Below are 13,018 nucleotides of genomic sequence, written 5' to 3'. Positions count from 1 at the left end.
CCTTAGCAGTATGACCGTATGGACTGCTGTGGGCTTCACAAGCTCTTTGGCTCTTATCTCTGACTGGATTAACACTACACCATAAATACTGTGTTCTAGGACAATGTGAGGAGGTTGCCTCATGTAATCACCATGGGAAAATTTCTTCCAAAGTCCAACATGTAATGATTTATTGTTAAAAAAAAAAAAACGATAAGAGAAAAGTTCCCAAGATTTCTTTTTCACTAATTTTATTTGTATTAGGTAGTTTTTACCCAGAGTATCTTATCAATTCATTTTTTTTCAGTTTGATGATGTATGTGTATGTGTGTGTTCCTATGTAATAAGTCTGAAACTTTATTTGGTATAACTTCACATTTTTGGTATTCAGAAATAATTTTATTTTTTTTAACACAGCACAGTAGATATACAACCTGTATTATTCCCTAGAGTGTGCAATATATAAATTATTCACATTAAAAAATTAAGAATGGAAAGCCTCATATGCAGGAAATATTTACAAACATATACCTAATTTTAACCTGTTTTTGATGGTAGAGCTACTAGCTTTATACATCTGGATGAAAAGACATGATACACATCAGCGTGAAGATGGGTTGGCTCCAGAAGCTTCCTTCACAGACATGGTGAGTAGCTCACTCTTCACTTTGGTCACAGAGATCCCATAAGCTGAGGCAAAGAGCAGATCTGAAAGACACTTCCAGAAGTACACTTATTACAGTGGTACTGTAAGAATTTCTGCAGCTTCTATTCTCCTTTATAGCGAGGGGGCCTCTTCTCTTTAAAAGCAAGAAGACCTTCAAGTCTGTCTTTTGTTGGAATGGTCTAAGAAAAACAAAACATTGTACACCAAAAATTAAAAACACAATGATAAAAAGCTGTCAAGCATTACCTATGAAAAGTAATAAGATGCTCATTCTAAAATCTTGAAATCTGTTATCTGAATAATTCTCATTATTTGACTAAATTCATTACCCTTATTCCAAATGTTTCTTTCATTTCAAATATACTTTAAAATAACATCCTGTGTCTGTGTGGCATACTTGTTACAAAGGATGAGCCAATAATGATACACTATTATTAACTAAAATCCAGTTTCTATTACAGTTCACTGTTGTGTTGCACTTTCTACAGGTTTTAACAAATACATGGCATGTACTCTCCATTACAGTATTATACAGAACCATCTCACTAAATTGCACATCCTGTTTATCCCTGACCTGTTTCTCAAAACTCTCTCTATAGTTTTTTTTGCCTTTTTCAGATCACTAATTTAGAATCAAGAGTTCCTGGTCTTCTTAAATTGAATTCAACTTAGCAATACATATTAAAGGTTGCTTCATATCATGACACATAATAGTAACTTTTATATTGCTTTATAATATTCCACTGAATAGGTGTACCACAGTCAATCCATTCACTTGCTTAAGGACATCATGATGGCTTCCAGATTTTGGCCATTGTAAATAAAGATGATTAGCAGGGTTTTGTGTGGATATATGTTTTCAACTTATTTGGATAAATAGCAAAGAGCATGACTGTTGGATCATATGGTGACAGTGTAATGAGTTTTACAAGAAACTGTGAAAGTGTCTTAGAAAAGTAGTCCAAATCATTTTATATTCCTGATAGCAGTGAATCAGTTTCTATAAACTCCATATCCTCATAAGTACTTGGTGCATTCAGTTTTGGATTTATGTCATTTTAATGGTTGTAAATGGCATCTCAAAATAGTTAATTTGCAATTTCTTTAACAATTATGTTTGACATAATTTATATGATTACTTGCCATCTATTTATCTACTTTGGTACCTATTTAAATCTTTGATCCATTTTTAATTGGGTTACTTTCCCATTGCTGAGTCTGAAAGTTCTTTGTATATTTGGACATGAGACCTTTTCAGATGTGTCCTGAAAAGATTTTTCTCTCAGTCCATGTCTCTTCACTCCTTCAGCTGTATTTTTTTACAAGCAGAAATTGTTAACTTTAATAGAGCCATTAATTTTTTATTTTATGGTTTGTACTTCTGACATTGTACCTAAAAAGTCAACTCCAAACTCACTGAGCTTTTTCTCTACATTATCTTCTGTGAAATTTACAGCTATTCACCATATATTTAGTTTCTGATTCATCTTGAGTTACAGTTTGAGAAAAGTATAAGGTGTCTAGACCACTTTCATGTACGTCACTGTCCACATGTTCCATCATGATTTGTCTTTAAGACTGTCCTTTCTCCACTAAGGTGCCTTGGCTCTTTTGTCAAAATATAACTTGTCTATATTTGTGTGAGTCTGCAAATGTGCTTCTGGTTCTGTTCCTTGATCTATTTATTCATTCACCAGTACCTCAATGTCTAGATTTCTGTAGCTCTGTGGCAATCCTTAGGGTCAGGTAATGTCAGCCCCCAAATTTTGTTTCTGGCAGTACTGTTCTGGCTCTCCTGAGTCTCTGTACTTTCTTTCACCAGAGCTCCATAATTTTTTCATAGAGATCTTGTCTTGTTAGATTTCCACCTAAGTTTTTCATTTTTTGAGTGCTAATATAAATGGTGGTGTATTTTTAAATTTCCAATTCCAATTTTTTATTGCTGATATTTAGGAAAGCAAAGGACTTTTACATATTCACTTTCCTTCACATAATCTTGCTGCAATTGCTAAAGAGGTTTTTTACTGTCTTTGGGATTTCCCAGTTTGACAATCTTACTTCTCAATATGTACATTTTTTATTTTGTAATTTTTATTTTTTGTCTTACTGCATTGGCTAAGGACTCCCATCTGATGTCAAAAGGGCACATCAAGAGAGTACATCCTGGCCTTGTTCCTGGCTTGTCTAGTTTTACCTGATCAACTAAGTATGATGTCACCAGGTTTTATTATAGATGTTCATATCACCTTGAAGAAATTCTAATACATTCATAGTTTGTGAAGAGCTTTTATCATAAATGGGAATTGTATCAAATGCTTTTTTTTTGCATTTACTCATAAGATCATGTAATATTTTCTTTAGCATGTTTGTGATAGATTCCATGGGATGATTTTCAAATGCAAATTGGTTGGGAATTTAAATCTTTTTATACTTTATTAGACTCAATTTATTATTTTTCATTGAGTTTTTCTGGGGAAAAAAAAGGGCTGGGGATTTAGTCCAGTGGTTCCACCACCTGCCTCATAAGCACAAGGACCTGAGTTCAATCCCTGGTAGCGCCCCCCCCAAAAAAAAAGTTTTTTTGCCCCACATTCAGGAGAGACATTTTCTTTAATTTTCTTTTCTAATAATGTCTTCCTCTGGTTTAGGTATTGGGATAATGCTGGCCTCATAGAGTAAGTTAGGAGTTTACCTTATTCTGCATCTACTTTCTGGAAGAGATTATGGAGAAATGGGTTTTCTTCCTTAAATGTTTGCTCAAATGTGTTTTAAGTATGTGTGTATGTGTACTTTTGCTTTTTGAGCCTGAGGACATTCCTAATTTAATTAAATCATGGCATTTACTCATCAACAACAGGTTACTTATATAAACAAAATAGATACAGATATTCTAGATATTGCTTCTATAATTAAGGGTGACATTTAAATAGGGTCTGATGTAATTTCCATTCTCGGGAAAAGTAGAACAAAAGTAGCTATTTTAGATCTTTTGAGGAAGTGAGAAGCATTTTCTTTTTGGAAGAAAAGAACTCAGCTGTATGTAAAAAAGAAAAGTATCACTTCACTTTACTAGTGAACTTTCAGTGGTCAGAAGAAAAGCATCAGAACTTTAGAAAAGCCAATGAGTCTCAAGTACCACTGATGCATGAAAGGCACACATCCACCCCCTGTCCCACCTCTCTATTCAGGAGGGAAGAGCCAAGCCCACACCTCTAAATGACAGCATAAGCCTACACATTCAGCGATGGCATAAATGGGACTAACTTAGTTATTTTGAGTTTTCTAAATTATGGACTAAGAGTCATCAGTCTACAGAACAGTATCAGTTACACAAGCTAACAATAGTGAACTTGGCAGAAAAAACTAATGTTAACTTATTTGTGTGATTTGGGGATGGGGATGATGGTAATCTTCCTCAGTGATACATACTTCCTTTGAATTACACAGAAGGTACACAGGATTTGGAAGGGTACATCCTTGCTGATCTTGTGACTGTATACATACATACCTGAGCATAACAAGCTTCTTCTATGGCTAATCCTGTTACCAAGTCAACCTGAAAATAAAAAGAATTCATTCCAGCAGAAATAACTTTTTAAATGACGGTATATTTAATATAAATTCAAGTCTAACAGTCCTATTCCAAAAATAGATTCCTTCAATGCAGTACACCTGATCAGAAGTATGAACAGCTTTGAGACCATGAACCAGCCTTCCTGGGTTCACATTCTGATCCTACCACTTGGGCAAGCTATTTAACCTCTCTGTGCTTCGGAAAGGAGTGTCTGAACAATGAACTAATTGTATTACTCACTGAATGGGGGAATGACATTGTGTGGATTAAAGGAGTTAATCTGGGTGAAACCTTTATAAAGCCTCTAATAGATAGATATACATAAAGCCAGCACAAAGTAAAGGCTATACACAGTGTTGTTATTAATACTGTTACTACTATAAAAGGACTGAAATAATCCAATAAAATATTTGCAAGTTTATAATGCTATATTATAACTAACAAATTCAATCTCACTTTACTGGCATAAAGTCAAGGAAGATATAGAAGCTTGTATGACTTCAACAGGAAAGCAACTTCTGTGCTTGCCTCAGCAGCACATATAATAAAAAAGAAAGCAACTTTCTTCAAAGTTCTCTAATTTAAACAAAATGTAACAGTTTTCATTGCAGAACCACTAGAGATCCAAGATACATGAGTGCGTTCTGCCCCTGACCCAGGGCCCCACTCTCTCGGGGACACAAAATGCCCTACAGATTCACCTACTTTGTGCTTCTCTTCGCAAGAGCACACTGAGAAGTTAAAGGTGAAGATAGCTGGACACGGAGTGGAGCTGGCAAGTTTTCCTTGGACTGCTTTTATAGTGTGACCGTGACAGTGAGAACATATGCAAAGCGATGTATTTATGTATGTATGTATGTATGTATGTATATATGTATGATGTTTTCTAGGAACGATTAGCCAATGAATCCATCTTAATGGCAAAGATAAGAAACATGTCATAAGCTGCAGGGCAATGATGCACTTCTGAATTCTGTGACTATGATACTGAATCAGCAATAACCAATAAGCAAAACAAAATTAATGATGCACATGAAAAGAATCTCAGAGGCTTCAGTCATAGTTGGATTCAAACACCTATATTTTAGGGCTTAAAAATAAGACAGAAGTCTAAACATGGTGTGCTTAGATTAAATTTCCACTACATTCTAACAACAAACTGGAGCATTACGGCTGGGCGTGGTGTCGCATGCCTGTAATCCCAGCACTTGGGAGGCTGAGGCAGGAGGATCACTGTGAGTTCGAGACCAGCCTCGGCTACAAAGTGAGTTCCAGGTCAGTCTCAACTAACTAGTGAGACCCTGTCTCAAAACACACACACACACACACACACACACACAAACTTGAGCATTACGGAACTTACCTCCATCCCTTGATTAATTGCTAATTTTGCCACTCGCACTGCAACAGGTCCCTGAAATTCAAATTAAAGAAACAAATTTTATTGTTTATGTAAGTTATGTTGTACATCTCAGAATAATTCAAAACTTCGCATGACTGGATCCATGGCAGTCAGCAGTGTAAGATGCTATATGAAAAATTGCTTTTCTAGTTTTGCAAGGTCTCAAACAGCATCTGTGACAAATGAATTGCATCAGTGAACTTTAGATGTTACAGGGTTCTGTTATACAGTAAACTCTAGATTACTGGTGGAGAACCTATAGCATACATGTTACTGTTTTTTGAGACAGGGTCTCACTATATAGTTGAGACTGACCTGGAACTCATTATGTAGGCTGGTCTCAAACTTATAGCGATCCTCCTGCCTCAGCCTCCCGAGTGCTGGGATTAGAGGTGTGTGTCACCATGCCCGGCTACTGTTTTTCTTTTAAGACAAGATGTTAATTCATGAGTTGTTTCTAAACTAAAACCTCAGTATTCCGGTTTAACTGCAGTGCTAGCATTTTGTGATAAATAAGTGGCTTTTGAGTTGCAGTTTGGCACTTGATCTTTAAATGGTTCACTATCACCACTCTAGATCCAAGAAGCATCAGACAGTGCCTGTGCAGGCGAAGGTGTAACATTCTGTAGTGAATCTTCCTCTAAGGGAGAGAAGAACAGGAAGTCTGTGGCTCAGTACCATGAAGTAGTGGTTATCATCAGATGGGGCTGGCACCACTGACTAAGGTGAGGTCCAGGACTATCCATGTCAGACCTGACTCTGCATCTCTCCTCCTTTGGCAGCAATAACTAACCATGATGCTGGTGGATTACACAGATGTCCTAAGGGCAGGGCTTCCACATCACAGAGAGAACAGGGTACCTGGTATGAGAAGGACAACTCTGCCTTACAGAAGCTAAACTCTCAGCAAAGTGTCCTGGAGAAAGCCCTCTTCTCTAGATGGAATTTAATACCTCAATATCATTCTAATTTCTGAAATTCTGCTCACAGGTAGTAAAGAGGAAATCAATGACATCTTTTTAAATTGGTCTCTTGAATAAAAATGTATGATAGGTTCTAAAATACAGGTACACCGAAGACTCTTACAAATGGAGAAATGGATGAGTGCATTAAAATGCCAGTTTTTCCTGTCTACAGATCTTCTTATCGTTTAACCTATCTAAATTCTATATAAATACTAACTTTATATGAGCTTTTTAATTATTTGGAAGAGTTACTCAGTAAAGAAACAAACATAAAAATAAAAGGTTCTTCCATTTAAATTTCCTTTGGTAACTGGTTACAGTTTGGGTCTTGAGGTCCCCCACGGCCTCATACAGTTGGTCATAGGTGGCTTTTTCAGAGGCTGCTGAATTGTGTGTGTGTGATGACAGGATTAAGGTTTACTATGGTTACTAAACTAGTACACTGATTGGTTTAGTATTGCCCTAATCCTGGTAGTCTGCCAGAAAGATGCTGTTAAGATCCCTTTGTGGCTTTTGCTTCCTTCCTACACCATGAACTGCTGCCCCTCTCCTATTCTGCCTTGAAGTCACCTGTGGTCTGAAACCTCAACAAACTGTGAGCTAAATAAACCTTTCCCTTTTAACGTTGGGTGTCAGGTATTTTGTCTCAACAATGAGAAAAGTAACTAACACATGGGTGTATACAGTTTTCCCAACTCACACATTTTCTGAAGTCATTCTATATTTCTGATACATTTGTGTGACATGGAGAAATATTAATTTTAACCATGAATGCTCCCGGGAGTGTCCTTCAGATGAAGGGTAATGAAGCCTGTCCAAAACGCTAAGAAGTGCTCAGTGGCAGACTGGAAATGGGAGAGGAGGAGGCAGAAGGAGGACAGTGCTGATGTTCTCAGGCAGGGGATGTGGACAGTGAGAGCATAAACTGCACAGAAGATCATGGAGGAGAGTGTAAACTGGACGTCAGGCAGCAAAGCGCCTCCCACGTGGATGGAGCTCTGGAGCATGGAGCCGAACACTCATGGATAATCAGAAGTAGAGGGTGCCACATCCTCTCTGAAACGTACCCCTTGATTTCAATGGAAATATGTTCTATCATAAAGTTTGAAGCCAAGGGAAGTCATTAAACCAATATGTAGTTAAACTACTACTTTCCCTGACACTTGTAACTTTATCTCTCTGTAGGTGGATATTATCCTAATATATTTGAGAAATACCCTCTTTTTTCAAAGGGAGTACACATCTTTCTATCTGCTTTCCGCCCATCAATTCAATAAGCACTCAGCCTCGAGAGAGTCCAAGGCTGAAGTTCTTTTGTATGGAAAGAAAACTGCAGAAGGGACTGCGCTGGTAGAGACATCAGCTCCGGAGCTACCAAGAAGCAGAGCAACCTCAGCAGCCAGCAGCATGGTTTTAGACTCATGTCCTTGGTGTGGCCCCACCCAACAACTCTCAGGACAAGTGTGCCACAGCCAAGCAGGGCCTTGCTCTGACAGCAAGTTGCTCATGCTGAGGGCCAAGAACACCTTCTCAAACCAGGTAGAAAACTGAATAAATGTGGGGCATATGCACCTTTTCTGGAGATTTCATGATATTTCTTAAAGGATTTATGGCCCCCAAACAGGTTATGAATCCTGTTTCGGGTTAGTAACTGAGAAGAACATATTTTGACTTCAGAAATGGTTAGCCAAGGGAGCCATAAAACTTTAAGCTCTGTTAGGGTTAAAGGGATTATCATTAGTTGCAAAAGGAAACTCCCCCTCTTAAGGTAAAATCCTTACTCTCTGATTTGAGACCAAAGGAATGTTTGAAAAACACACCTGAATGACTCAGAATTCTTAAAACAGAGCTATGAATGCACTATTGTTAGTGCCACTCAGGCACAGCCATGCTTGAGCACTTGTGGTGTGTTCCAGACTTTCAAAGAGTATGATGAAGGAGGAATGAAAACATTGATGAAACCACCATAAATACACATGCGATGTAATATGCAGCTGCCCCTTCCCGAGCAGGCCACCTCACGCAGAGCCATGGCAGGGAAAGGCCAAGGTAGGCATAAGAGACTACAGTCTCCTTCAGAAATAGTGTATGCTGACGTATTTGGACTCAGGGACGGTCCAGTGTAACAACCCACCTACCACTCTGTTGAGAACAATTCTCTGTCACATGTGCTAAACATCGTTCTTGTAAAAATATTCAAGATGTAGCTATAGTAGGGCCTTCAGATTATCCTCAAATCTTAATTTTAATTCTGAAGGATCATAATGTTAAGCCAGTATATTATGCCTAGTTTTACAACTACCATGCATTTTGTTGCTTGGCAGGCCTGCCAAAAACACCACCGGTATGTGAGACTATACTTTGACATTGTGTAGGATATGAAACGAAGGAGCTCCGGTTAGCGGTACCTGAGGTAGAAACTCTCTTGCTAGGTCCAGGGCCTTTCTGTAGGCAGCATCGCCCTCCTGGTTCTGCTCTAGCACGTGGCTAACCAGACCCACAGCTTTGGCTTCTTGGCCATCAAGCACTCGTGCTGAGAAAATAAGTTCCTTGGCCAGGGACATTCCGATGGCACGTGGTAATCGCTGCGTTCCCCCTGCAAGGCAAGGCAGGCAATGATCTGAAACCCTTTAGTATAACACTGCATTGCTTCATAAGCTCCTCTGTCAGAATAAACCAGGAGTGTAAATCTGTATGTCAAATGTAGTCACTGGAAAATGACTTCAGAACAGAATCTAATGTCTGTAGGGAAACACAATACTGATTATGCCCAAAGTAGGCTGTAAGCAGTGCAAGCTGTAAAGAGTTAATTCCTTAATTGGCTTGGTTTGAGAAGTGAGTCCTGCTGAAGCCTACGTGCTGAGGTCAGAATAACTTGCACCCAAATTCTGCCTCCACAATTAAAACCTTCTTAACTAGAAGGACAAGGTTCTAATTACAACCCTGTATTTTGTCTACTCTGTTCCTAATTCCTGAATGCTTTGTCTTGTCCTTTACATGCCTGCATTAGCATCCATAGTAACTGCATGACTGCACATCCTTGCACACAGTTCCCCTTTAGTATGCAGTTCAGCCTTTACCCCAACTGATTACCAATAAAAATCAGTGGCTTAGACTGACCTAGTTGCACCAGCACTGGTTGTTCTCTCTAGTTTTTTTTTTTTTTTCCTCAGCCTTGCACTGTAGCACTAAACAGGAGATCCAGAAGGAAGTACTGCGAAATCTACATACACTGTAAACAATGATGCTGATCAGTGCAGTAAAGAGAGGTCTGAGAACTCAGGGGACAATGCTGCTTGGTATCGAGAACACAGATATAAACCATGTAACCCAGATATCTGTATGTACTCAAGGAGCTGATGAAAACTGTGATGAGACTGAAGAATTTCATTTATACAGTATTTATAAGGAGTGCAACATTTTAACAAATGACTTGCATTTGTGTTCTGTAAAAAGTTTAATGTAGACTTGTCAAAATACACAAATATGACCCTTGTTAATGCCACACTTTTTATTCAAGTGAAACTCAACATTTCACAGTCCACAAAACTGCCCATTTATCCTATCTTTCCATTAACCATTCTCCAGGAGGAAGAAATATGCAAAACTTTGAAGTGAGGGTTATATAGATGGAAGATAATATAAAACACCACACCCTTCATTCAGGCTGGTATAAACTTGCTGTTCTGCTCCATGAGGTGGATGCACTACACAACATTCTACCAGAGGAAGTCACATGAAAGTCAGTGGCACGGAGCTAAGAGAACTTTCTGGTCCACTGATAACGGCATCACAGGATCCAAAGCAAAATCCTCAACATGACTTGCCAAGGAGCATGGAATCTAATTCTTGGCCATCTCCTGGGTAACAGCATAAGCCATCTACTCGAAGTATATCATAGAAATGAAGTCACAGTATTTGTCTTCTGTGCATGGAAAATTATACACAGCACAGTAGCCTCAAGGTTCATGCATGTTTTAGTATATACTGGGATTTTATTCATTTTCAAGGGTGAATAACGTGCCACAGTACCTACATACCACATCTTGCTTACTTATTTATCTGGCCATGGCAACATGGCTGCTTTATCTTCTGACTACTATGAATAAGCTGCTATGTAAGAGAGGAGTGGACATATACTTCTTCTGGACTCTGCTCTCTATTCCTCTGGGTTATAACTAGAAGCACATCACTGGATCATACAATAATATGTTTAATTTTTTTAGAAAATTTCCAAGGTGGTTAAAATCACTGTATATCTCATTAGAGAACAAGAATTCCAATTTATCCACAAATTGTACTCACCAATATTTTTAAAAAAATTTTTACAATTTATTTTTTTAACTGATGGCATATATAAACCACTTCTTTATTCATGAATTGATGGACACCCTGGTTGTGCCAATTTCTTGGTTACTGTGAGTACTGCTGTAATAAACATAATAGTATAGCTATCTTACTTCATTTCCTTTAGATATATACTGGAAATGGGACTGCTGGGTCATATGGTAGCTATTTTATTTTTTATTTTTTGGTTTTTGAGACAGGGTCTCACTATGTAGTTGAGACTGCCCTGGAACTTACTATGTATACCAGGCTGCTCTCAAACTCACAGCGATCCTCCTGCCTCAGCCTCCTGAGTGCTGGGATTATAGGCGTGAGCCACCATGCCAGGCCTTCTACTTTTAATTTTTAAATTCCAAACTTCCGTTACTATTTCCCATAAAAGCTCCATATGGCTTCCCACCCGTAGGTGTAAGGGTTGCCTTTACTCTATATCATCACTAGCAATCACTATTTGTCTTTTTGAGAATAGCCATTCTTCTTAAATTCAGACATTTCACTGGGATTTTAATTTGCATTTTCCTGATAACTGATGTTGAACATTTTATTTCATGTATGTTGAACATTTTATTTCATGTATCTTTCATATAATTTCATATATTTGCATGTCTTCTTTTGAGAAATGTCTTAGATCTACTGCCCATTTCAAAATTGGGGTGTGTGTGTGTGTGTGCACAGGTGTGGTTTGGTTTTATTTTGTATTTGCTATTGAGATTTTTTAGTTCCCTATAAATTTTAGATAGCAATCAGTTTGTCAGAAGTAGTTTGTGAATAATTTTCCTATTCTGTGTAGCCTTTGCTAAGCAGCAGCTTTTTATTTATTTTATTTTTATTTGAGTCAGGGTCTTGCTGTGTAGATCAGGCTATGCTTGAACTATGTAGCCCAGGCAGCCCTTGAAGTCAAGGCAATCCTTCTGCCTCAGCTTCCCAAGTACTGGGATTACAGGTGTGCACCCCCAAACCTGGTACAGCATCTTTTAAGTTCGATGGGATTAATTTGTCTATTTTTCCTTTTGTTTCCCATGCTTTTGGGATCTTGTCCAAAAACTTTGTTCACAATTTTTATGTCCTGAAGCCCTTTCCCTAGTAATCACACAGCTTCAAGTCTCATATGTAAGTCTTCAACCTATTTTTAGCCGACTGTTCTATCTATATATGAAGATCCAATTTCCCCAGCTGTATTGAAAAGACTGCCTTTCTCCAATGCGTGTTCTGAGAATCATTGTTGAGAATCATTGACGGTAACGTATGGGTTTACTTCCTGCCTTATTCTGCTTGGTTTGATTGATCTATGTGTGTGTTTTAATGCCAACACTATGTTGATTACTGCATCTTTGTAATGTACTTTAAGTCAGGATTATAATGCTTCTTGCATTGTTCTTTCTGCTCAAGTTGGCTTTGGCTATTTGGGGTTTTTGTGCTTTCATGCAAATTTTATAATTTTTCTTTCATTTCTGTGTACAATCTCATTGGTAGTTTGAAAGAAATTGTACTGAATCTGGAGATTTACTTTGGGTAGTAAGTACATTTTAACAATATTGAGGAGTCTTCCAATCCACAAACATCAGGTTTCTATTTTCTTTTATCCTTTCACAAATTTTCATCTCTTTGGTTAAATTTATTTCTAGACATGTATTATAAATGGGATTATTTCCTCAATTTTTAGTTCAGGTCATTTGCTATTAGTATATATAAAAAGCTTCTGATATTTTTATGTTGATTTTGTATTCTGAAACATTACTGACGTAGCTCATTAGTTCCAAATCATGTCTATGTGCATACAGTGACAATCTGACTCCCTCTTTTCCACGTTGGCTTCCTGTCCTCTCTTTCTCTTTCCTCAATGATCTGCTTACTATGATAAATTAAGTATCGCTGTGTACTGTGCTCTTCTAGATCTTAGAGAAAGTTTTCAACCCTTGTGCACTCAGTAGTATGTTAACCGTTGGCTTATTTTTATGTTGGTATGTTTTTGTTTTGTTTTGTTTTTGGATACTGGGTCTCACACAGAATGGTCCAGAGCAGCCTTGAACTTTTTATGCTGCCCAGGCTGGCCTTGAATTCATGTTCTTCTTGCCCTAGACTGA

The 13,018-nt window shown here is 37.9% G+C and overlaps 1 protein-coding gene across 1 annotated transcript in view; it reads right to left on the bottom strand.

Annotated features, from left to right (window-relative positions):
* Nucleotides 1-250: 250 nt before the first annotated feature.
* Auh (AU RNA binding methylglutaconyl-CoA hydratase) overlaps nt 251-13,018 on the bottom strand; it is a 177,093-nt gene continuing 164,325 nt past the window's right edge. Inside the window, exons 8-11 of the mRNA XM_033756824.1 lie at nt 8,996-9,183; nt 5,584-5,634; nt 4,155-4,202; nt 251-825 (exon numbers count right to left, since the gene is read on the bottom strand). Coding sequence (XP_033612715.1) covers nt 748-825; nt 4,155-4,202; nt 5,584-5,634; nt 8,996-9,183 — 365 coding nt within the window. The 3' untranslated portion in view covers nt 251-747. The remainder of the gene's footprint in view (nt 826-4,154; nt 4,203-5,583; nt 5,635-8,995; nt 9,184-13,018) is intronic.

Source organism: Fukomys damarensis, unplaced genomic scaffold (assembly GCF_012274545.1).
Source record: "Fukomys damarensis isolate Sample0158 unplaced genomic scaffold, DMR_v1.0_HiC HiC_scaffold_27, whole genome shotgun sequence".
Classification (NCBI taxonomy): domain Eukaryota; kingdom Metazoa; phylum Chordata; class Mammalia; order Rodentia; family Bathyergidae; genus Fukomys; species Fukomys damarensis.
The sequence above is the reverse complement of the archived record's forward strand: the minus strand, read 5'-3'. Positions and strand labels throughout refer to the sequence as shown.